The sequence below is a fragment of the Tachysurus vachellii genome, chromosome 6 (genome assembly GCF_030014155.1).
Source record: "Tachysurus vachellii isolate PV-2020 chromosome 6, HZAU_Pvac_v1, whole genome shotgun sequence".
Taxonomy (NCBI): domain Eukaryota; kingdom Metazoa; phylum Chordata; class Actinopteri; order Siluriformes; family Bagridae; genus Tachysurus; species Tachysurus vachellii.
In genome coordinates, this window is record NC_083465.1 from 8,942,894 (window position 1) to 8,968,729 (window position 25,836).

The 25,836-nt window shown below is 38.6% G+C and overlaps 1 protein-coding gene across 8 annotated transcripts; it reads left to right on the forward strand.

The window, feature by feature from the left end:
- Positions 1–1,485: 1,485 nt before the first annotated feature.
- On the forward strand, positions 1,486–19,750 carry fam120b (family with sequence similarity 120 member B). 8 transcript variants are annotated; one of them, XR_009648596.1, is made up of 14 exons: positions 1,486–1,642; positions 1,840–1,905; positions 2,277–3,303; positions 3,391–3,559; positions 4,011–4,112; positions 4,811–4,983; positions 5,216–5,308; positions 7,844–8,050; positions 9,658–9,760; positions 11,166–11,273; positions 11,393–11,456; positions 11,548–11,619; positions 18,464–18,491; positions 18,681–19,750. XR_009648596.1 is itself a non-coding variant. In XM_060872057.1 (12 exons), exons 3-12 carry the CDS (start codon positions 2,308–2,310, stop codon positions 11,558–11,560), a joined length of 2,028 nt encoding a protein of 675 aa, XP_060728040.1. In that variant the 5' UTR covers positions 1,486–1,642; positions 1,840–1,905; positions 2,277–2,307; the 3' UTR covers positions 11,561–12,828. The 8 variants fall into 8 exon arrangements, 5 of the variants coding, with proteins under 5 accessions (XP_060728040.1, XP_060728043.1, XP_060728041.1 ...); XR_009648595.1 differs by lacking the exon at positions 18,464–18,491; XR_009648597.1 differs by lacking the exons at positions 18,464–18,491; positions 18,681–19,750 and adding an exon at positions 17,430–17,631.
- The last annotated feature ends 6,086 nt before the right edge of the window (positions 19,751–25,836 follow it).

Genomic DNA, 25,836 nt, shown 5'->3' on the forward strand with positions numbered 1-25,836 from the left:
AGTGGGCCGTGGGAAATCCAACGTGCTATAACATATAGATAGGGGTATGACTTCAAGGGTAAATATTTTGCCTATAGATCAGTCCAGTTAAAGAAGAAGAAAAAAACGCAAAAATCATATTCATCTTATCAAACACGTCCCTGATAATACTGTCACCGACTAGTATTTGTTACATGCATTAACACATAGCGCACGATTCCTTTATCTAAACCAAACACACAGAAATGATGTGGCCTACTGATGTTTTATTTGAGAGAAAAAAAAACAAAACAAGCTGCAGCAACGTGACGCAGCAGAAGTCGCGCGCCGATTACAATGACAAAGGCGCAGTCGCGTGGCCCGAGCCTGCGCATATGATTGATAAGAAGCAACACGGAGGATGAAAACATCCAACATCCAGGTCCAGCTAATGGCAAACGACCATCTGTGGTCTCCTTGTGTTTTCTCTTTGTATACTAACAGTCCAGCCACGAGATTAACAGATTACTACTGATTCTAGGCAGGTCTTTGTAGTTTAAGTCTGATTCATTTTGCCAGCTGCTGCAAACTTAGCAGGTAGTCTTCGCAATGCGAGTGTGTGTGTGTGTGTGTGTGTGTGTGTGTGTGTGTACGCGCGCGGGTTAGATTCTTCGGTTGAGTTGAGTCGCGTGCCGATGCCCCTTAGAGAACATCTGCCCCTTTTCCCCAGGGTGGTTTTGTTCATTTGAGAAACTTCAAATGAAAGAGGAAAAAAAAATCAATAACCTAAAAAGGACCAAACTGCACTTTATAGGCAGTGATATAAATTAGTAGCAATAATATTGATGTACAGTATTTGTACAGTCATGTACAGTACTTGATCATAATAGGAAACTGTAAAACTGAAGAATGTAGTCAAGCTCAGAAGTTGTGTTTTTTTTGTAGTTGTTCTTTAACCAAAATGTATTAGTGATTACAATTGATGGTAAAATAACAAGCCAAACGTTAAAGCCATTATTAAAAAAGCAATCAGGAAACACCACGTGAAAAGTGATGATTAAACTGTTTCTTTTGGGATGATCCATTTTTGTGTTTAACTACCCATTAGGCTTGTTGTCGATCAGTTTAATGTCTAATATGTTAGTGTGATGTGGATACGCTGTGTTTCAAATAGGTTATTTATAAAAGTAGCCAATTGGTAGGTTTTAATATTAGTACAATTATTAAATGCATTAAATATAAAATTAAATATCAATTTGTGTATTTGTGTGTGAGTGTGTGTTTGTGCGTGCGTGTATTTGTGTTTGTTTGTATTTGTTTGTGTGTGTGTATTTGTGTGAGTGGGTGTTTGTGTGTGTGTGTGAGTGGGTGTTTGTTTGTGAGTGTGTGTGTGTGTGTGTGTGTGTGAGAGAGAGAGAGAGAGAGAGAGAGAGAGATTGAGAGAGAGATAGAGATCATTACGGTATGTACTGCGCCTTTAATGCGTCCTGGGGTTTGCCGGAAGCGGAAGTATGTGCAGATATTCTGTGTAAACATTGTGTAAATCACTGCGTGGTGTCTGACAGTCAATGTGACAGTTCGTTGCTTATCGTGAAGCTTAATGGTATGGATTGATATGGATCTGGATTCTGAGCTTGTTCGTGTTATCAGTTTGCATGTCAACTTTAGCATTAGCCTAGCAGAAGTAAGAACCTCTACAGTCTTGTGTAAAGTTTACATTACAGCTGCGACTTTTTGTCCACTGGAGTCTATGTTTAAAAATCGTTGCATGTAATTAATTAGAAAAAATATTTAATTAAACATGTAGCTGTATTTTATTCTGTCAAGTCGATATATAAATTCTGCCATGTTCTGTTGCCTCATATATTTATTTGTATGTAGACACTGTTGTGTTGCTGTTAGTCTAGTCTGTGGAGTTGCTTAAAGCAGGGATTCACAAACAGTCAGGTATGCATTTAGCTTTACAGGAATTAATAATAATAATAATTCAAAAAGGCGAATAACTATTAGAACTTAATCATAAATGCAACTGTGATAATGGTGTGTTGTGATCACCATCACTGAAACACACAAATATATTCACAGATACCCAGTAAATTCTACTTTACTTATGATTCAAGCTTCCTTTATGCAAACATAAACAAAACACATATACATCAAATGCGACATATAAGTAAATAAAATTAACTTAGGAAATTATTAATTGATGAATACTTAGATGAAAAATCTATTCATATTTTTGAATGATATACATTTGAATCCTGTGTTGCTTTATTGTATTGAAAAGAATATTGACTAATCATGTTTCTTTTTTCAAGTTCTGAAACTGCAAAAAAAAAGTGTGCAAACATGGGGGTAAAAGGCTTACAGTTCTTTCTGGAGAATTGTTATCCAGAGACTTGTCTACATGTGGACTTGAGACAATTGGCTGCAGCTCATGCCAAAGCCCATCCTGACATGATGCCTACCATGGTGGTGGATGGAATGGTCTGTTTGAGGCACTGGTATCAGTGTGAAGCCTGGGTTCATGGTGGTCAGTGGCAAGAGTACATGCATTTTCTACACAAATTCGTGGAGGCATTCAAAGTGTCAGGCTTAAGATTGGTCTTCTATTTTGATAGCACTATAGAGGAACAGAAGAGAGCACAATGGGTCAAGAGACGCCTGAGAGTCAACCAGGACATAGTCAAGATATTTAATCACCTTAAGAATCATCACCAACAACCAAATAGAAAAATGTTCTGCCTCCCTTCTGGATTGGCCAGCTTCTCCACGTTTGCACTCAAATCACTTGGTCAAGAAGCATACTGCTCTGTTCGTGAAGGGGACTACGAGATCGCTGAATATGCACTCCGTAACAACTGCATAGGTATTCTTAGTCAGGATACCGACTTTATCATTTATGACACAGTTCCTTATATGTCCATTGATAAACTCCGATTAGAAAACATGACAACAGTGCAGTATTCCAGAGAAAAGCTGTGCCACATCCTGAAGCTTCAAAAATCTGATCTTCCTTTTCTGGCTTGCATTATGGGTAATGATTTTGTCTCAGAGCATCAACTGCAGAATCTCCGTAAAAACGCTTTGACCTTGTATGGGAAAAAACACCCAGGTGACAAAGTCCATGCAGCCGCCGAGTTCATAAACAGTCATCGTCCAAACAGTGATGAAACACATAGCGTCTCAACACTACATTTATCCAAAGCTGATATGGAGGTTGTTGAAAAAGGAATCCAGTCATATCTTCTCCCAGGACAAACATCACCTTGGTTAGATCGAAGCCTACCTATGCCAAAGCAGGTGTGTGTGATGGAAAAGTACCTAAACAGAGATATATTGCAGGTATTGTATAACTGAATCTCTGCACTATTTTAAAAATTAGTTTACAATTTGAGTAATTTTCTGAAAAAAGATGTTTATGTCTTGCAGGCAGCAAAAGAAAGGCACATCCGAGCAGAGGGTTTTATGATCTATAATGTCCTGAAGTATGGGGTGGTGGATTGCAGCAATACACTGGAAGATGAAGAACTTGGTCTGCCTCCACAGGCTATTTTATACCAACCACTAAGAGAACATATCTACAGTATTCTGATGCCGAGTAAGTTTCTTCTCTAACTGTTATATTAAAAGACATTTAACTTTTCATGCATTCAGAATTAATCATCAGTTGCAACTTCATACAATTAGAGACAATTCACTTTTTATAGTCATACTGTATAATTAATGATAAAAGCACAAGAATTAAGAAACGCATGACTTCTCTGAGAATCCCGGGTGAGAATAATACAATTCAACAAATTTCCAGGAATACTGTGTGTGATGTGGGTATACACACTGGATGTGTCACCAGTCTATTGCAGGCAATGAAACACACAAACAAACACACACATAAACACAGTCTAGCATGTTTTTGGAAGTAGATGGAAACCACAGAACCTGGTTTAACCCCAAAAGGACATGCCATGATAAATGTGACAAAGAGTAACCCGAGGTCACAGAATTGCATATAAACTAATAGATCTCTTTTCACCTCTGCATCTCTTTTGTAGGTTCTTATGGTGAAACCTTGTCCGTGCAGGAATGGTTTGTTTTTCCTGGGAATCCACTTAAAGAACCAAAAAAAGTCTTTCCAAAGGCTCTAAACCTTCCAGGTGCTATATATTTTATGAACCTAAAACCTAAAACAAGCATGTCTGTCTCCCATTTTGATGAAAATTAAACTCAGTCTAGGACAGTCATAGCTCAGAGGTTTACGGCATTGGGATACACAACTGCTAAATTGTAAGTCACTTTTAAAAAATGGCAGTTAAAATGATAGACATATGTTGAACGTTCCATAAAAGTAAAATAAAAAAAATTGAAATCTCATATTAAAGCTCTGCTCCCTCCTTTCTGCTGTGTTTGTTTTTAAGACGCTGCTTTGTGTATGTGGCTATTGATATATCAACACTGAAAGGTTAACAGTGTTTCCAATGACAGATTTCTAGCAGAAGATACACAAAGCAGTGTATACAGCTATGACTTGTGTACGCTTTATATTTAATCATTTTTTTAAAGCAGTTGAATAAACATTTAGGTTTGTGGCCATAAAAAGCTTATGCAGTTTTGTTTATTACAATGCTCTAAAATATCTAGTGGTCTTTTTAAGACCACTTCTTATAAGAACCAGATATCATAGTGGTTTTTCTTGGGGGTTCAGGAAGAGCTCTTCAGATTATTAAGAAGAACACAACCTGGTGTGAAATATGAATAGCAACAAAAGTGCATAGCATTTTTTTTCTGTTAGCCATTCTGTTAGTCATTCCTGCTGCCATTCCATTAATCTCTTACTGTATCGGCCAATTCACAGATGGAACTCCTGACCTTATGACTCTGTGGTTTGGAAATGACCCGGAGGTGAAAAGCATCCGAGTGTCCACTTTCTTGGCTGTTTTTGACCTACAGGACTTTAGTGAAGATCTGAGATCCTTTGACACTCCTTTGGTAGCTGTGATTTGTCTTGTAGCATACATAGCTAATCAGGTGCGTTTACTGCAACATACATGTGGCTGTATTCTGCTTAAATGTACTACATAATGTTTGTAACCTAATCACACACTGACCTATTTATTCACCCTGGCCTGTTTACATAACACTTTCCTGGTTGTTTCACCTGAAAGGCCTTTCTTTATATCGTTTTAATTGTTTGTTTTGTACACTAGATTATAACTTTCACTGCTTGCAAACTAAAGAGGAATATTTGTTCTTATTTTAGGCTAAACACTTTTCCATTGAAGACATAGATGCATATCTAAGCCAAGCCGTCTGTATCAGATATAAGTCTCACACAGACCTGCAGCACATGAAGGTAAGCAGTTTATTTTCCCCTACTTTAGAACTTTACAGGCAGCTTGCTCTAGCATGGTGTTGAAATGGGTCTACATTTAGGTCTTTCCTTCATCGTTAGCTTAAATATGTAACCTTTTCCAAAGGTGCCTTTCAGCTAAGTGCACTTTTAACTCAACATAAGTCTCCACATAAACAGAAACAGTGCAGTGTTTTGGGTGTTGGTGAATGATTAAAGCCCATTTGTATTCTGCGTTCTCAAGGAGACTGCAGGCTGATTTCCACAATGCTGCAACTCCGGGTAAATACTTCTCTCTCCTGCCAAACCAGCACTTTATGAAACCATCGTTTTCTCCCAAAACAGCAAGTCGTCTTGAACGATGTGTTGGATTCTCTCACTCTTCGGGAATAAAGAGAAAAGAGAGACCGGGGGGATCATTTCTGGTCGCTTTGTGACATTCCTCCCTAAAACTGCTCTAATTGTGGTCTGAACCTGAGAGCAGTGCTCTGGTGACAGGCTCCGAGACGTCCCTGCTGTCGACCACAGGCCTATTTCAGCTACCTCCCTAATTTAAACCTACTACACACACTATTTAAGACATTGCCTCCACGGGCGCCCATGGTTTTGGGGTGGCCATATTGAATGTTCTCTGTGCTGTGTAGCAATGTTTGACTAATAAGATCCTCACAGGAGATATCCAGGAAGCCACTGCATGAGTTACATGTTTTGTGCTTCGGTGTATGAACCGATTCCTGACCTCCAAATACACGCAGTCACGGTTTGCATTCTAAAAAATGAAATCTAAGGTAACTACAATCCCTATAGAGATAGTCTAATTTTTTGACATATCTGCTTACTCTGATATATCAAGTTATTGAAGCATATTGATCTTTTCATTCATAGTCTTTATATCTGCTCTAAAGTTTGAGGGTCAGCTTGAGGGAAATACCACAGTTGGCAGATAGTCTACCTTTTTTTGTGCTTTGATGGTTGTTTGTTGTCAACATGTCAGCATTGTTACTGTGTGTACATTTCAGTAAAGCTGAAGTGAGATAGGGGGGTTTATATTTCCAGTAATATGTAGGGTGGTGAATGATTGTGTTCAGGGTCTATGTGTTTTGGGGGCACCAAGCAGCAGGTGTTGAGCTGCTGAGCGACTCAGGCAAGCGTGTGTGTGTGTTTAAGTCACGGTGGCGACAGCTTGCCGCTGGCCAGATGAAAGTGTGTGAAGCTCTCCTGCCTCCCATGTGCCGGAGAAAGGCAGGAGCACCTGTTGCACACGCTATTGTTGTGTCCCATCAGGAGTAACACTGTCACATCTGCCTGAAATGTGAAAGGGGGATCACAGGGGAGGAGGTGGGGGAAGAGACGAGGCAAGCTTTAAGAGCCAGACAGATGGCAGGAGAGTCTCCTGGGGCTGCTTGATACCCCCCTCAATCTCTCTCTATCTCCTTCTTGCTGCTTTGTAACAGTGAGGGAATGTGAATACACACACGGATGCCTCTGTGTGCCGAAAGCAACAACAACTACACATGCTTAACATGCCTAATTACAGGCAGTTTATGTTTTGGAGAAAGTTTATGAAATAAAAGTTTCGCCCCAGTATTGAAGAACTCTAGTTTCTTTATATGCAAAATCTACACATTTTGTTTCCCCTTTGAATACTGAATTCTATTGTTCAGCATTTTTCTCCATACATGAATGTTTCAGGACATGTAATGGCACAGATGCATCTTCACACAGGTGAATGATCTGCTCAGAAGGTTAAGAGTTACCATTAATGTTAATCTCTGCCCCCAGGCCCTGCCTTAGTTCCACAGACATCTGGCTGGAGCAGCTTTCATTGTTTCTGTGGTCAAATGCTGGAAGAACAGCTGCTGCTCTTGCTTTTAGACTAAAGCTCTGCTCTTTATCTCTGTGCCTAACAGCAAGCTACCACTGCTAATCATTGTCTAGATATTTGCCGGCAGGTCTCCTAGCAGTGAATATTTTTTGAATCTGGTTTTTATCAAAACATACCCAATATTGTCCAGCTTACACGAAATACGATAATCACTCAGCTAAGAAATTCATTGAGTTGCAAATTATATTAATTAAGTCCACAAATAGAAATGCTCTGAATTACACTCTCCTGGAGAGAAACCCCAGTCCCCATTCAGTGTAATGTTATAATTGATGACATAAAGGCTTTGGCCGTTAGCCACTGCTGAAGCTTTTGATTTCATGTGCTGACCACCTTTCGTTTACTTTAGTTTAAGCTGTGTTTGAGAGCAGAGCAGGTGGTTGGCAAGGCTTTCTTTAGGTTTCGCAGGCATTAATCAGTCAGTCCTTCTCTTATCTCTCTTGGCTGGGCGGGAGGTAGCCAGGTGAGCAGTGGACAGTTGAGGGGAAATCTGCCTCAATCCCCCACTCACGTCACCGTTATCTCTTCTTTTTCTTCAGGTTACATTCCAAGTGCTCTAGCCTCAGTGTAGTCAAATATATAATGGATTTTGAGGTTTTATTATGAACAGTTTTACGATATTAAACTGATCGTTTGTGTAACTGATTTTGCAGGTTCCTCAGGTGGACCCAAGGGCTGTTCATCTTGGTTCCCTTTTTGTACGGGGCCTAACCTACCTGATCGCTGCCAACAGTGCCTGTGGTGTTCCTTTTGCAATGAATGAGCTCATGCCTTGGAAAATGTTCGATGGCTTGCTGTTCCATTCTAAGTACCTCCAGGCACACTCTGGTTGTGCTAAAGAGGACCTGCTAGAGGGCAATGTGAGTAGAGTATGAATGTTGAAATGTGATGTGAAATGTGTTATAAGGTGTAAGGATAAGATGCAATATATTAACATACAGTGGAGTCCACACTGAAGATCTGTGGGATTTTCTTTTAAAATTGGAAACACAAAGAAGGTTTTAGAATTTTTAAGTATTTAAAACAAACAAATAAATGGTTAATATCCAGAATATTTACTATTCTAGTTTCTGCATTGGTTCAACCTCTGTATTTAATTGTAAACAAATATTGTCCATGTTAGCTGCTTTGTACAAACAGTCAAGTTTCGTCATGTCTAATCTCTTCTGTTGAAGCGTGTGTTCAGACAACTTGCTGATGGATTTGATCTAAAATGGATCATAATCTCATAAAGCAAAAAAGGGAGGTACCAAATATGTGACTCTGAAATTCATGTAGATATTTAAAATGTTCCTTTTTTTTACTCAAATTATTGTGAAAAATCTAATTTGTAATAAAATTGTTATATTAAATTAGAGAAGAATTCAAGTATAAGTACAAGCATTTTTACTATCAATAACTGGCAAAAGGCTGTGGATGAGTAACATTGTTTATCCAGTGCCAGTATGTCCTTTGATAAGTCAGGCCAGTCCCAGCCAGCGGTCCATCTGTCTGACACATGCTGCTCTAGCTTTGAACCAGAGTTCTTCCAGCTAGTTTGGTTAATTAGCTGCTATTACAAGACACTTTTTAAATCAACCAATCCAGCAATGCTTTAGCACCTGCCTGATAAATGCTTTAATATCGACCACCTAATGAATTTTCAGTCTTTTAAGTGCACAACAAATGAATCAGTATATAATAAGTCTCTCGGGTTTCTACTGCAGCTGGCTCGACTGTGGCATAGATTAGCTGATGAAAAATAGCTGTGCTAGAAATTAAGTGCTCGCTAATTTCCTGTAAAGACAGCTCATTAAACAAGTAATACTGCCACTTCATTTTGTATATCAAGATAATGTAGCAAGAGCAATAAAAAACTAGGCAAACATCATTGTGGTGCTCCTTCACCTGCTATTATGCATTAAATGTGACCAAGAAAAGAAGCTCGCTTTCAATAGCTGTTGTGATTGGCTAGGATTGTGAGCCTGGCTTGTCTGCACCTTCTCAGTAATCCAAATGTTTTTCTTAATTACTTAACCTAAAAGTTTCACTTCTTGAATGTTAGATTTCTTGAATAAATTTTTTTAAACCTGAATTTATTTCTAGCTAAATTTCCCACAGCTTGAAAATTTAAATGTGATTTTTTTTTTTCTTTACTGAAATTATTTTACCAAAATTTTTCAAATATATCACATCTACACAATGTATCCTCAAGCATTACAAATTCAGGTTCATGTCATTCCAATTTCATGTTATATGATTGTCAAAGGAAATATAAAGGATGAAGAATAACATTCATTAATTTGAATTAATGTACTAATGAATTAAGTACTGAGCATATCCTCAAGTACTGCTTTGTGTAATAAAAAGCACATTGTGTCAGTGAAGAATGACAGGTCAAAACACACAAGACATCATAAGTATTTAATAAACATTGCATTGTTTATTGTTTTCTTGAGTAATATGCAGTTTGTTTATTTCCTTCCAGCCTGCTTGGGTATCTCTGTTTCTCACACTTCGAGATCTGGTTCTCAAAGCCTGCAGAAGACATGGCTCCACTATCCGTAGTTTTCCATGCAGACTTCAGCATGGTGAGAGAGCAGCTTTATATTTCTACAAGTTTATCCACATGTAAATCTGAATTTCCAACCACACAAAGCTACAAAAAATGTTGCTTTATACGTAAATTATTTGTGGGGTAAACACTTTTCTCTAAAGTGACTTAGGAAGTAGCTGAATGGCTGACGTGAGACACAGCATTCACAAGCCCAGAAGCTAAACCGCTAAGCCTCCCAGCCTCATGGAAAAAAATAGCTGAATACTCAGAGGCTGCTTATTATTATTATTATTAACATTGTTATTATTATTATTATTGTTGTTGTTATTGTTTGTTTATTTATTTTTTATTATCTATTAATTCACTTCTGAGATGCAACTCAAAACTGGAGAATGTTGCTGTCTTTCTACTATGCAGGTTTGCTCATGCTGTGTTTAGTTCCTTTTTCAGACAGATCATCACAGCATAAAGAATACATGAACATAAGAATGGACCGATAGAGCAGAACATGCACTGTACTGCAGAGAATAATTCAGTTGTAGACAAATAAACAATATCCTTTTCCCTGCATAATACACACCATCTGTTCTGTGGCAATGACACACTCTACAGCCAACTTTAGATATGGCCACTGCTTTGTCATAACAAGAATAGTTTTTTTTTTTATAGAATGTGAGCTATATTAAGTAACATAACAAGACAACAAAATTATAACGTGGGGGCTGTTAAAAACTACTGGAGCCCTGTTTCTTTTCACTGGCATCCAGCATACTGTGGCTCCTTAGCATGATTAAAAGAGACCTTGTGGTGAAATCGTCTCCATCTGTTTTTTTTCTATTGATGTTGTACAGTGTAAAAAACGCATGTTGTGTCTCAGTGGCGAGCCTTGTTTATGTTTATGCTGACACTATCATGTTTGCTGCTTATTTATGTATTGTGTCATCTAGAGTCTACCACTAGATGCATTATTTATCTGGCTGTATTTATTATATGTTGGTTTTAATTAAGAATCATACTGCGTTACAATGTCACTGGAGTAATATTTCTTCTCTTGGTGAAAATACCACATTGACATTCATAATAATACAATTGCCTACATAACTGTGAGACAAAAGAGAACATTCACTGGTGTTTCTGGTTTGGTTCATTTTTCTTGATTTTCTAAGAAGGGGATTATTTTGCCCTTCAGATTGTGTATTCTGTCAGTAGAAATATGATATTCAAGTATATGTATAAAAAAGAGTCTGTCTCTAATTTATGTCTGCATTTGAGCTGGTAATCACTGCCTCAGGCTTGTGGGGAGGTGGCGGTGGAGTTCAGGCTTTGGAGAATTATATGGTTTATGTTTCCAGTGATTCGCAATTTCTCTATTCCTTAGTAAATTAGGGACCGAGCCCCATAATTAAAATCATGTTTCAATGATACTGTCATTTCCTCAGGCAGGCCCATGGATGGAGAGTCTCACAGAGAAATGGAATCCCAATTCTTTAGCACCTTTGACTGTGACTATAGACAGCAGCCCAGGGGTCCAGCCTTCCACATGCAAGGTACACTTTTCACAGCATAGAAACACTAGAATTCATTGGTGGTGTTGGCTGTTTGTCTGTAGGTAGAATCTAAGGTTAGAAAGCACACACTAATTACTTCTTTTTTTTTTAACCTATAGGACGTAGTTATAGACCAAGATCAAGTACAAGACACCCTAACAGAAGGCATCACCATCCCCCAAGGTAGATCTGCTAACCGAAATTGCTTAGCCTGAATGGTCTTATTGTGAAATTTTACTGTCATAAAGCATGTTTGTTACCTACTCTGTTACAGATGGCCTCGGTAGCAAAGTTAAAGACCAGATTTCACTTGACCCAGAAATGTTCAAGAACAGAAATCATGGAGGTATTTGACTGATCATTCATTCCAGTGATATGAAAGCATCATTTATCTTCATGGATTCTCGGTTTCTTTTGTGTCCCCTTATCGTCCTGTAATGCAGCTGGCAGTATACAATGCATTGTCTTGTCTGCTGTGGGTTTTACTGTCTGGCTTTGATGACTGAATAGGCTTGTGGTAGTTTTATTGCACTCTTTTCCACACACTGTTTTGCTATCAGCTAGAAGATGCTGCCAGAATGAAAAACCAATAACAATATTCTCTATAGCTACTTATGAAAACAAAACTGTGCAATAATAAAGCTTAGAGCACCTGCCATTGCTATTGGCACATATGTATGTCACTTGTTTGCACAGTCATTTAGTCAACAAAAGATGAATCAAGTGTATTCAGAGTTTGTTAGTGAAGAATGCTTCCAAGGAAGAGAATACATATATATATATAATGACATACAGTATTTCTCCACCCTGATCCTGAAGTAGCACTGCCCAGCATATTTTGGGGTTTTCCTGGCTCTTATCTCTGAACACTGATTCAAATAATTATCGATCTTAATAAAATGTGCAGAAAGGTGGTACTATTTTATAGCATGTTGTAGTATAATTAATGGGAGTAATGTGTTCACACTCAGAGTTCCATCAAAAAGAGCTGCCTGCATGTTGCACTTATTCAACTGAAAAAAACAAGTGTGGAATTTTAGACAATTCAGGACAGTTCAGGACCTCATTGTTTATGTGGCAGAAGAGGACTACGTTCAAATTGGACTACGTCGAGGACAACTCGGTGGACAAGTCTTTTTACAGATGTCTTTTCAATTAGCCTACATTTTGTGGTTTATTTTTTAACATATAAAGGATCCACTGTTTTCTGCTGAAGCTAGCAAGTTTGCATTGCATGCATTTGATGGCTTTTGCCATAATTTGTATTCCAGTAGAGACGATACTAATATAGACTCTTCCAAAATCCATATACTGGACCGCAGAGTGCATAGTGGAAGTGTACAGTACGTCGTTTGGGACGTCTTTTGTAAACGAAATGCATCAGTGACACATGAGTGAAATGCCAAAATCCTACCATGATGAATATGCAGCTGGAGCACTGATTAGCCTCAGGTCATGTATTATTTTCAAGCATCTCTTATTTTAGGGGGATGTTTAATCAAACAATTGTCTTGTCAGTGAGTGTAGGTCTTCTTGAATAAAGAGAGTAGATGAATGAGTGGGAGTTGTTTCTATACAGCCAAACATCTGTCCACCCAACCATTACAAATGATTTTTAGAGTGTTATATAAAGCCATTTTAGTCACATTTATCAAAAACACATTTAATTTAATGAAGAAAAATTGCTTTTAAAAGCCTCATTTGTTGTTGAGGACAGTTTCAAAAATCATTTTAGTATCAGGTATTTACCCTTTACTCAGTACTTTCTTGAGCTGAACTTTTGTTCACTTTTCAGAACAGCAATCAGAACAATTTTATAGGAAAATGGGAAATATAAAAAGGGACTCCAACCTGGTTGTGGCTGTGTTCCAAATGAACCAATCACATGATCCAAAGTATTTATAATACAGCTGTCATCAATGCCATTTTGATAAACCCCAAATAAAGATCAGCTGTTTCTGTACAACTCTCTTCACAGCTTTTTTTGAAGCCATGGTCTACAAAGAGCTTACAAAGCTTGCATATTATCTATTATCTAATTCTGTTAAAATCAGAAGGGGGGTCAAAACATTAGACGTAGCGTGGAACACTGTAAAAACAGAGAAAATGGAGCAACATAGTGACATCACTAAGCACAGGACGTCTCTCTAAAATATATACAGGGACAAAAACTTACCAGGCAGGCTGCCATGAGACCTACAGCAACATTAATATTTAATTAACATTAATGTCCTTACATTAACATTAACATGACCTACAGCTTCAGGACTGTCTAACAAGTACTGATTCATCTCTGTATGTGACAACAATGCCTGAGCTATGGGGTAGGGAGGCTAGAGTGAAGCCTCTTCTCACTAAAACCATCTAAGCTCAAATAAATCACCACAAATCATGTAGCAAGATATATTATGGTCTGATGGGAACAATTCCAAAAGGTATAATAATTCCATAATTTTTGTTTGGTGCAAAAAATAAAAAAAAAACACATCACCTAAAGATAACTATTCCCATGGAAACATCAGCTTTACAGCATTATTGTTCTTGGTCACCTCCCTGATTAGAGCCTGTCTCCTTTGTTTGTGCTCTTTGGCTTAGTGGACATATCTTGGAAGAGTCATGGTTGTTCCTGATGTCTTCCACTGAAGAATGATGGAAGCCTACCGGATCTTGCATGGCCTTTAAATCTGCAGGAATCTTTTGGTCCCATTCCGCACCTGTGCCTTGACACAAGCTGTGGACATTAAGCATTGACCTTATAGCTCGCTCTGATACGCACTGTTAGCTATGGGGTTTTTAGAAACAGATGTGTCCCTTTCTAAATCATGTCCATTCAACTAAATCCGGTGAACATTGAAAAAAATTCTATAGAAATAAGGTACGGTATTACAGGTTTTTCATAAAAGTTTGTTTCTATTCTTCTGGATTATTTTTTAATTGAAAAGAGAAAAGGGGTATTTTGACCTACTTATTTATGTGTATATATCTATCCATGGCTTGTACAGGTTACTTTTCTGTCACATTTTTAAAAGCTTTTTCTTTTCCAAAAAATGTTTGTGCTTCATGTTTTGTTTTTATTGCATATGTGCTTTGACCAGGCTGAACATGGCTTATTGGCCAAAATATCATTACTAGAATGCAGTTTATTATTCAGTATATGAACATGTCTGAGCTGCTCTTCCCTCTGCCCATGAGGCCATGAAACAGTGGCACAACTGGGATTTCTTAAACTGTCCAGAGAGGAAATAGGATATGGAGAAAGTTCCACAGTTCTTCCTCTCGTCTACAAAATGAAGCCCATGCTGGAATGAAAAACAGAGCTATACAAATACACTCCTTGACCTTGGCATGTGTGAAGCATGTAGGAATAGCAGGAAGCGGAGTCGATGGATTTATCCATGACAAAAGAACAGATTTTAGGATCTACTTTGAAAAGCTTAATAAAATAAAGAAACTTAAAAGAGAACAGAAAGCAATGCAGTTTGGTCTAATAAACGAGGAACAACACTGGAATTGAAGTCTTTTATTAATAAAGATGATGATGTGTATATGATAATAATGATTTGATCCTCCTAGTAGGGTCATATATGTGTCTGACTAATCTAAGACATCATTTTCTTGCTGTGGTTTGAGTTCTAAATTTTGCTAAGAGGATCTGTACAGTTTGATTTCCCAAACAAATCCTGATCATTTACTGTTTTGTTCTATTTATTCATTTCCTGGAGGCCTTGCATGCTGCTTGTGTCTTTTTCAGAGGCATAAGGCAAAATTAGCAATACAACAATGGAATGTCAGCTTAATTATAGTTTGTATGGGTCAAAATTAGCAACCCAGAGCCATAATCTTCTTTTTATCGGTTCACATTTAGCGTGTGTGTATATGTGTATGTGCGCGTGTGTGCATGCTCGTATGGTAAATATAGACTCTGTGCCCATGGCGCTGTGGTCACAGCCTAGTGGGTTGTGGCTGAAGTGGGCGTGAGTGGGGGATCTGGTGCAGGGGATCAGTGGTGAGCGGTAGTCATCACTATAGCTATAGTGGGGATCTGAGCGTTTGTTGTGCAGCAGACTCTGTGCATTTGGGGTGGGGTGGGCTCTGCCACAGGAACCCAGACTTTGGCACATACTCATCTCTGTTTCCTTTATAAAGGGATAGAATTGTTGGCTCAAAGAAGCCACAACTGCAAGCTGGGCCTTATTCTTTTATTTATTTATTTTTTAATCAAGCTAAGTATCCTACAATGGTCAGTTGGTGGTGCATCTCAGTAATGCAATAGAGGGTGAATGGATAAGATATTCACCAAATACATAAGGATATAATAGCGTTTACTTGATGTAATGAGTGTAATTATAGATAGCCTGATCTGTTTCTATAGTAATAACCTCCTTGCAAAGACTTGGTCTTATGAGCAAAACACAAAGTCAATTCATAGTTTAATATTACACTCCGTTACACGTCTTGGAAGGACTGTAATTGTTTCCTCATGTTGGGAAGAGCTTGTTTAAAATTAGTATCAGGTAGGGATGCTGTTGAATGCATTGTGTAGCTGTTTTGCATTTAATCAGGGTTATTTTTGTCACTTTACAAAACCTCTAAAAATACAGGACTGTTGTGAATACATAGATCCCCTGATATTTATGGTTGCAGCTATAAATAGAGGACTGTTAACCCAGGAACCGGGCCCATTTCTGCATCTGCCATAATTGTATGTGTATTCTGAAAATTACACAAAAGCAGCTGAGGAAAACAGACAACTGAGGGCAAAAAATAACTTCACTATTGACTGTTTCAGTGATGCCTGGTGCTCTAGCTGGCCAAAAAGGCTTCATGTCTTTATGAAAGAATCACATTACTTAAACTTTGCTGCTTCATGTTTTGCAGTTCAGTGATCACAGTTCTGTGAGTCTGCTTTTTTAACTAATGGCGTTTGTTATATATTACTTCACAGAGAATATACAGTATGTTACACTGGTTATATTGAGATTTTAAAAGGAAAGAGATTTGGAAGCTCGTGCAAACATCCAGGAACGGATTATAATATCTTGGGGTTGTTGGTTTTTTTAGTAAAGATACAGTGCAGTTTTTTCATGCAAAAAAAGAAGCAAGTGTGAAAGTCTCCAGAAAAAGATGATGATTCTTCAAGATACTCAGTAAAACTTACTAGCCAATTTCCTTATAACAATTTTATAATAATTAAAAAAGTGCTGTCACAACAAACACTGACTTTTTATTTTATTACGGTTAACTGCTCTTTATACTGTGTTTTAATAAACACAGAAATGTTTATTTTTTATAAATAAACGTTTATAATGTTTATAAAAACAGAAATGTTTATAATTTATTGTTTTAAATGCATCTTTGCTTTAGAGCATTTCTTTTGCATGTACTTAAGACTTTTGTACAGTGCACCATACAGTAAATCCTTTAAACTATCCTGTTATTATAATTATTGCTTATCTTCTGGGATTTTCACATACAGCAGTTTCTAGAATTTGCGCAAAATTTGGGGAAAATAAAATCTAGTGAGCAGCAGTGCTGAGGGCAGAAAAGTTGATGATAGAGGGAAGAAAAGAATGGCTAGACTGGTTTAAGCTGACAGGAAGTCTACTGAAACTCATATTAACCACACTTTAAAACCACAGAGAGCAGTAAAGCAGCTCAAAATGCACATTGTGTTCTTCTCCTGTTAGGAATCTGAAAACAGTTGATGAAAACCATCCCCGTTTTTTTCCACAATCTTAAACTCAGATCCCTGACAGGAGCAGAACCCCATGTGGTCTTCTGCTGTTGTAACCTCACTGTTTGGATTATGTGTATTGCTATGTGTAATTGTTCATTATTGGTTGTATATAGTGGTTATTTGAGTTCATAACAGTCTGGGCATTCTCCTCTCACCTCTGTCATCTGCAAGGTCTTAATGCCCACAGACATTCTGCTCACTGGATGTACATCCATCCTTCCATCCATCCATCCATCCATCCATCCATACATACATACATAACAGTTAATATTATCCTTGTCTGATGGACAGTTAAAATACATTTATAATTGTGTAATGGAAGCATTTGTTTATAGTGCAGTATAGTGTAAACTTATTGCATTATTATTATTATTGTTGTTATTGTTATTATTAGTAACAGTGGTGTCTCAATGTTTAAGGCTCTGTGTTACTGATCTGAGAGGTTCAAGCACTAGCATCGCTAAGCTGTTGGTGTTGGGCTTAAGCAAGGCCCTTAACCCTCTCTGCTTCAGGATGCTGTATCATGGCTGAGATCTGCGCTCTGACATCCCAGGGATATGCAAAGAAAAGCATTTCACTGTGCTGTAATGTATATGTAACAAATAAAAAATTCTTCTGTTATCGTTGTGGTAATTATCATCAACATGTCCATGGATTTTATAGTATTGAAAATACGTTGTAGAATTGAATTTTATAGTAGATACAAAAAATAGTTGAAAATCGAAATAAAGTTATTTCTAATGCCACGTATCCAGTAAACTGTTGCTGTGTGTACAACTATGTAACATTCAAAAATTGAGCCCCACCACCTTGAGGATGTCATGGAACTATTCCTCAGGGAGCAGGACATATATCAGTCAGAGCAAGCAGTCCACCTCTTTCCCAGCCTGTGAGATAAAATACAGCCTGTCCACACAGCCTGGTTAAGTAAAGCTAGTGGAAGAAAATGGCAGGGGTTAGTAATTTACCTTTAAGGAGTTTTTTGCACAGCCATTCACTGGTGCAGGATAATCTCTCTTTGTGATTCGTAACAATATAACTCCAAATGAGGAGGAAATGTCAGGTTATGTTTCAGAGGCGACCTCCTCCCCACCCTCCATCTGTAGGAATGGCCAGTGCTCATTGCAACATATGCTGCCTGTTGCACAGCCGCCATCTGTTCCCTCCTAACTGATGAAGTGATCCTGTTGCCATGGAGATTAGGCCATTCAGTGAACTGGCCTTGGAAACGTTTCCCGCAGGAGCGTCCCCCTTTTTTCTTTTTTTTTTCTTCTCTTTTTTTAATGTCTCTCTTTGTGTTGTACAGAAAAGCTTCATACAATTCTGACCAGCAGAGGAAGCTAAAGGAGGGCCACATCAATTTGCTGTTGATTCCTGTTATCGTGTTGATCCCTGTTAACCTTTCTTCAATTTGAAGTCATTTCATACAGATATTTTTTCCTTTCATTTACAGTGAGCTTGCATTGTATGGATGAATAAAGGTGTGTGAGTTAAATAGAATTAAATAGTAATATAAGGATACAAATTTTAAGAAAAAATCTAAAAGTATAACAGAACTAGGTTTAGTAGCAAATAAAAGATGTCTTCTATATGTTTGATGTTATTACTTGTCTGCTTTTAACAATATAATATTAATATGACATCATTGTTTACGTCTGAACGATTCCCAGGAGTATCGACCAACGGCAGACTTCCCCAAGGACAGAGGCCTCGGCAGCCGGCTCTTTGTGTGGCTACTGTACATGGCTCTGAGGGTGATGGTGTCTGATGTCTTTGCTCATAACTGCCACTTTTCTGTTAAATCCAGGCCACAAATAAGGGGAAACAGCAGTGCCAAACAAAAGAGCCAAACGAGAAGCCAACGTCTGTGGAAATCCAATCCCAAAGACTATGCTTGCAACCTGTCTGCTTCTTTTCAGCTCAACTTTATCTAACCAACTCTTGTTTAACAGACACAGGATAATGATTGAAGGAGCCGTACTTCTTTATTGGACCTGTTAGCCATATGTCAGTCTTCAAAGTGACATTGAAAAATGGAGTCATAAACTCAGCCAGTGCTAAAGAACAATAGAATATACAACCTGTATTGAGTTTTGACACTAGCTCTTGAATAGGTCCTGAGTTTATCTCCAAGTATGTACACTAAAATAATACTGATCAACATGTGAAGACGTAAATAAATGAATAATTTAGTACAGAAATGTGTGATGTGTTAAAATTGCAGGCTTCTATCTAGTAGGTTCACTGTAGTGATACGGAGGAAAGCAGTTATGCTTTGCTAACATAATGTGCAAATCCTCTACATCAGGAAAGCACCCACAGGACAAAAGAAGGACAGAGGGAGTTTGTGGAAGTGGAAGTCAGATGTGAAAGGATGTAAAGGGAAGGGAGTGCACTTCCTGCCTGCTCCACTCAGGCAGACAGAATGCTTGTTGGACATTTCTGGATGGATTTTACTTCACTGGTCCTTGCTTCCCAGCCCTGCCCAATGAATACAATGTGTTATCAGTTTCAAAGTTCCATGTAGTAATGTAACCTTCTAAGCACTGTAACAGCAGTATGTCATAGGCCACCCTTAGAGCTTTCGTCACCATAAACATAAACCGTTTCAGCTTCTGACTTTTACATTTGGCGATATTAGGTAACTAGTTAAAAGACTGAACGTACATGCTCCAGTTTGTGTTGGAAAGAAAATGGTTGCAGCACTCTTATCCAAAGCAACATTTATTTATCTTCTGTAGCTGAGCAGTTGAGGGTTAAGGTACTTGCAGTGCGGCCTAGGCAGTGTTTGGATATAAACTCATGACCTTCTGGACAGTAGACTAGCAGCTTAAATACTGTGTCTCCTAATCAACTCTCAGTTAACTGTAACTAATTTTATTTGATTCGGTTCTTTAAAATGTAACACTTTCTTTACATTTACTTTTCCATGTTTTTACTTAGATCTCTCATACAGTTCTACCCGAGCCTCGTGCAATGTGATATTTCTTTGGTTTATTTAGTTTGAGTAAACTGTGGTTGGAGCCGTCATAGTCTTAAGTGTACGTGCACGTGGGCTAAGTGAAGCAGGAATTCCAGCTTGTTAATGCTAAAGACTGGTTGGTGGAATTTGATGCCTCCACTGCACTGAGGAATTTACACCACTCTTCTTCATTGTGAGCCGTAATGAGTGTTATTGTGAAACTGACAGAATGCTGGACTGGATACTCACAGCTCCAGGCTGTCTACCAGTTCCCAATGTAGATTGTCCTGAACTTTGTGTGACTGAAACAAAAGCTGTGATTGACATCCACTGCCACAAGTGCATGTGGTCAACAACAGTTTCCTCTAAAATGAGACGTTCTATGTATATATGGCACAAGTATACTCACACATTGTGTTATGGATCTCTAATAACAGGATAACAGTCCACAGATTGATGTTCCTCTGGGATCTTCTTACTTAATATCCAGCATGTACAGCAAAATACACTGTAAACAATTTAAATGGCATTTTCACACAAATGTGTATTTACTGTTAATGCTAAACTTATTTTTTTTATTTATTCCTTTTTCAAACATATTTCATCATTTTATGACTTAATTGTTGTTTTATATATAAAACCATGCATATATTTCCACTGACACAGACACACACATCTGTATACATTTAACACACATAAGTAATCTAGACATGCTCAGTAGCTTCACTTTAATACTATAATAATTCAGGGTTGTCTCGTGGGTCTTTTTCTAGTAGGAAAAATCCCACTCCCCTCTTCTAGAAATGATTTAAACACTGCCAAAATAGCAAACATGAATCCCCACACAAGCTTAGAATTAAATTTAGCTGAGTTGTGATTTACTGGAGCCTGTGAGTCCAGTCACAGCTAAAAAAGTGGTGTCTCAGAAAACAAAAGGAGAGAGAGAGAAACCTCACATATTGCATGCAGTGGCCAAACCAAAACCCCCCAACCCCACCACCACCCTTTCCCCCCAACCCACCACCACCGCTACCACCATAGTCAACAACGCCCTACTAGAGCAGCAAATCAAAACCAGTTTTATTTTTTTTCCCACATTTGAGAGAGGCTGTTGCTGATGATCCAAATATATTTTAATGTGAGCCTCTAAAGGCAACCAACAGGACAATAAAAGACAATAAAAAAAGGACCAAGAAGGGAAAAATGGTGTCGAAACCTCGACAGCCTCTTATTATCGTCTCATTTCGGCACCGCCCCTCTCGCATCAGTGCACTGACATTTGGGTTGTGTTATTTCTGAGAGCTCAATTCCTGTTGTTAAAAATAAAGCATTACTATTTAAAGATTGACCTCTTGTAGAAAATTTGTTTTGGTATCCAATCTGAAATTGTAGCATCTGGCAAGAAATCATGTTGCTTTTCACTGGACATGGCACTGGTTCTGGTTGTCTTTAAGAGGCACTAGACATGCTTCTTAGGTTTCTTCAGTGTCAGTTCATCTAAATATATTTGTTTCATGATTTGGTTTTCTTAATCATGTTCATTTATTTTTACAGACAACATTTTTGGTTATGTTTTTCTAAGACTGAACTGATATGCTAAGCAGTATGAATGTTAAAGTTTTTTTTTCTCTGTAATGGCCTGACATAAAATGGACCCCAACCAATAATACACAACCCTGTTCTATTTTATGGAAATGTTTACAGAGATTTAGAATGTGACCTCTTTCACTTTTCTGAATCCCCAATTATCCATGATATCATATGGAGATAGATAAAATTCAGGGGCTTTTATCTTTGAAAGATTTATGCTACTCTTAACTGGAGTTGCTGAACCATTAGCTCTTGTTATGTTCTTTTTTTTTCAGTATGATTTGGGAACTGACTTATTGCATGGACTCCAGTGGACATCTGGAACTGTGGCGGGTCCAGCAGGTCCTGTGATCATTTAGCACATCTTAAGCAGAAGAGCTGTGAGACAGCATATGGTTTTGTAGTTAGCACAGGAGTCACCCCCTCCTTGACCAAGGAACAACCATCTCAGCAGTGTCCAATTACAGCAAATTACATGTACATTTTAAAGACCAATCCAGCCTGTAGGTCTTCTTCGGTACTCTGTATGACTTTCCTACCCTCTGCAGGTGTCCCATGAGTCTCCTTTGGAAAGTTCAATTCCCTCCATGCTTGGCTTGGTAGAGGTTTTCAGCAAACGTGCTAATGTCCCACAGATGGTACCTGGAAAAGCCATGCACTTCCTCTGATCTGATGTCAATCACATGCATGTTAAGGCTGGAGAGTGGGAGGGTAACATTTCTGTTCTGCCGCTCCGAGTTGCCTGGGCCTCACTCAGGTAACCCACTCCTGGGTCTTTTGACAATAAATCTTAAGGAAGCTGCTTTTCCAAAGGATCTTTGATCCTGTGCTCAGAAGCAGTAAATAGCTTTGATGCCACATTTAGCACTGACCATGTTTCACAAAGCCAGGCTCTATGGCTCGGGACTGAATAGAGGTGTTACCTTGATCTTACAGCGACACTGGAGAGAATTGTGAGAGGTGAGAATGGGAAGTGTGAGTGCAGGGATCAGCAAAAGCTGTTTAACTTTTTTCTCTACTGTGATGCAAATTTTAGTAACAATTTTTTTTGGACCAAGAACATCGTCTTTGCAAAAAGACAAAGGCAAACACCTCTTGTACTACAGCTGCAGAAAGCAGACAGACGTCTGTGTCAGCATTACTTCAAAAGAGGTAACACTCCCATGCTTACTCTCCACTGTGTGTGTTGTATGCAACAAATACTTTTGATTATTTTAATTATTCCTTGACATCAATGAATGAAAATAAATACATTTATATCATTTGTACTGTTTTATGTATATCATGTACTGTTGTATTTTTCTTTCTGTACAGTGAGTGTTATTCATTTGCATCATAGTGGACCACAATCTAACAGGGTGAAACGTGGAAAATTTTGTGTTTGCTTGACTCAGGAAGTAACAGCATTTCTCAGTCACTCAGTCAGCCAGGTATAAAATATTAGGCCTAGCTTACCTCAAAACACAATTTGATCTCCTGCCTGTATGGAGAGCTCCTGTAAAACAAGCACAAGGTGTATCCTGCTGACGAGCCAGTTAATTGAGCAGTAAAATGGACTCCCTGCTCTGCAGGCAGGTAAGTGTCACATCACAGATCTCTTTGATAAGTGGTAGGGCTTCCCTTTCACAGAATCGTGTCAAACAGCGGCCTGCCACTCTTCTCTCCCCAAAGAGGAGCCGCCAGCTTGTATGTCATCCTACAAGTTGCTCTAATAGAGACTCTAATTAAGCAGAAAGGTGATAATGGACCCTCTGTAGCCAGAGCGGTGTGAGTGCAGCGGCTTTATGTGGGTGATTAGGTTGTGTTCTTTTATTTTGATCATAAGTCTCATTGTGGATAATATTATCCTGAAAAAGGTAGGAATGGCAAAGAGGCGCATAGTGTTGGATTTCAGTGTTGTTGGGTTTTTTTATACCAGAGGCTGTGTCCTAATGCCAGTGTAAAGTCCCCTAAGCCCCTACTGCCAGCAAGGTGTGAATAACCTCTATTCTCACCATGATCAGTTCCTACGTGCAAAGACGCCCTTCCTACACCCTTTCACGTTGGCTTGGGAAAGAGTTAGACATGAGTAACGGACAAGGGACTTCATTTCATGTGCAATTATTTCTGGTGTATCTTGGAATCTATTTTAAGATATGTGACATTAAATAAAAAGAAAGACAAAATGGACTATTTTAAAAAATAATGTAATATCCCTTCATCTGAAGTGTTTTTAGGAAGCACTTTGAATTGGATTATTTGGGTACTCCAATACACAAGCCCCATGGATGAGGCTGTTAGTGGAAGTCTGGCAGACAGCATCAGCCTGTGACGGTGTCAGAGAGGCAGCATTAGCAGGCTTTGGTATCTCCAATCAGCTGATTAAAGGCTGCTTTTAGAAACTCCCCATCCTGCTTCTATTCCCCCACCTATTTCAGTGCTGATAACTCCTTTGCTCTGCTCACTGTAAGAAGCAGCGCCTAAGATGTTAAGCTAATAATGAGCAGTGTATGAAGCTGATAAGACACCGGGAGCTGCTGATGCTGAAAGGTGTAACAAAGTCTTTCCTTGACGATGGCCTTGCGTATTTCACAGCTCTGTCACACCCTATCTTGTCTCTGTCTGTAAATGATTTACACACACTTAAATTCACATACAGCAGTACTGGAAATATATTCAGTGGAAAGCTGAAGTCTTTCTGTTTTATATAACTGTCTTGTATAATTTCTGTTATTTAGTTTTACTAAGAATAATTAATTAGTGCTTATGATAAATAGCATGTGAGAAACAGCTTTGGTTAAAGTACATAACAATGTCTTTGTGTACCAGAGAGAACATTTTAAACATGACAGTGATTTTATGATTTTTTTTTTCTTTCTCATTATTTTTAAGCCATCAGCAAACAGCTAGACGGGTTCAATCTTATCACCCATCTGCATTGTGCCCTTTCTTTATGAACGTATCAGCTACTTTGAATTCCACACAGCACCCCAGGAGCGAACAAAAACAGCCTTGTCTATTTTGTAATGTGATTGAATTATATCTTTTTCCCACAAGCTGGTGTCTGTTTTCTCCCCGTGACACCCCTCCTCACGCCACTCTGTGGGAAAAGAAAGACATCCTGATTTCAGTGTATAGCATGCTTTGTAACAGGTAATTTAATTTTACACCGTGGATGTATGTTGTACAATAGAGAGTTCAGGGGCATGTAAAGACATAGAAAGGGGTCCACTAAGCAGTCTTTCATGGCTCATGTGCCTTTTGGCATGTATTTAAAAAAAAAAAAAAAGTTCAGCAAGTTGAGTGCATGAATAGGGTCAATTCGATAGAAAGGGTTTTGGTGGCGTTAAGCACAAGTGCAGCAGACAACAATGCGCCACCTGATAATGAAAAAGATCATGGCCTCATCCTGATAGCAGTTCACATCCTAGGGCAAATAGCTTTGTCATTCAAAATGAGCTAAAAGAAATTTGTCAGCAAGTGCAATCTTTTACTTTTACAGTCAATGAGTCTGCCTAATAGGCAGAAATCTGTAAGAACAACAGAAAAAGTGATCTAAAATATCCCATTGTTCAGCCTCTCATGTTTGCTTTGTGTGGTATATATGGATAGGCACAGTGTGAACACAGTGTGAATGGCTTTCAGCTCACACACAGCACAAAGAAGTTCACTTTGAGTGAATTTGCCATAGCAGAGAAGACAACAAGCATTTGTTGTGTGAAATGTTGTGAGAGCTTGTAAAGGTCTTCCCCACTCCTTAGAGTTCAGTGTGAGAATGCGGGCCTGTCATGGTGAAGAATCATAGTGATCAATCAATCTTTTGGATTAGTGTTTCTGCATTTGCACAGACCTTTGCGTATCTCTGCAGCTTGGAGCCCCATATGCTAATGGAAGACGTCACCATGTGTCAATTACGAGGAATGGAGATGTAGGAGATGGAGGGCAGGACACCTAACAACCAGCCCACTGCTGAGACATACCATGAAACATCATAGACCGGAACTGAACTGCAAGCTCACACCTCACTGGCAATGCATCTCCACATGCTTCTTTCCATGTGTGTGTCTGTGTGTGCATCTACCCCCTTCTCTGCTACATCCTGTGTCTTTAATGGGTTTTAGTGTGAAAACTAGGATGAAAATTCAAATGTGACTCTGAAGCAGAGGAAGTTTGGAAGTCTGTGTGTGTGTGTGTGTGTGTGTGTGTGTGTGTGTGTGTGTGTGTTTCATACACAATTATTGTAGATCAAAGAGCACTCCTCAGAGGTTTGATTAGAATTAGCACCTACTCGTTAG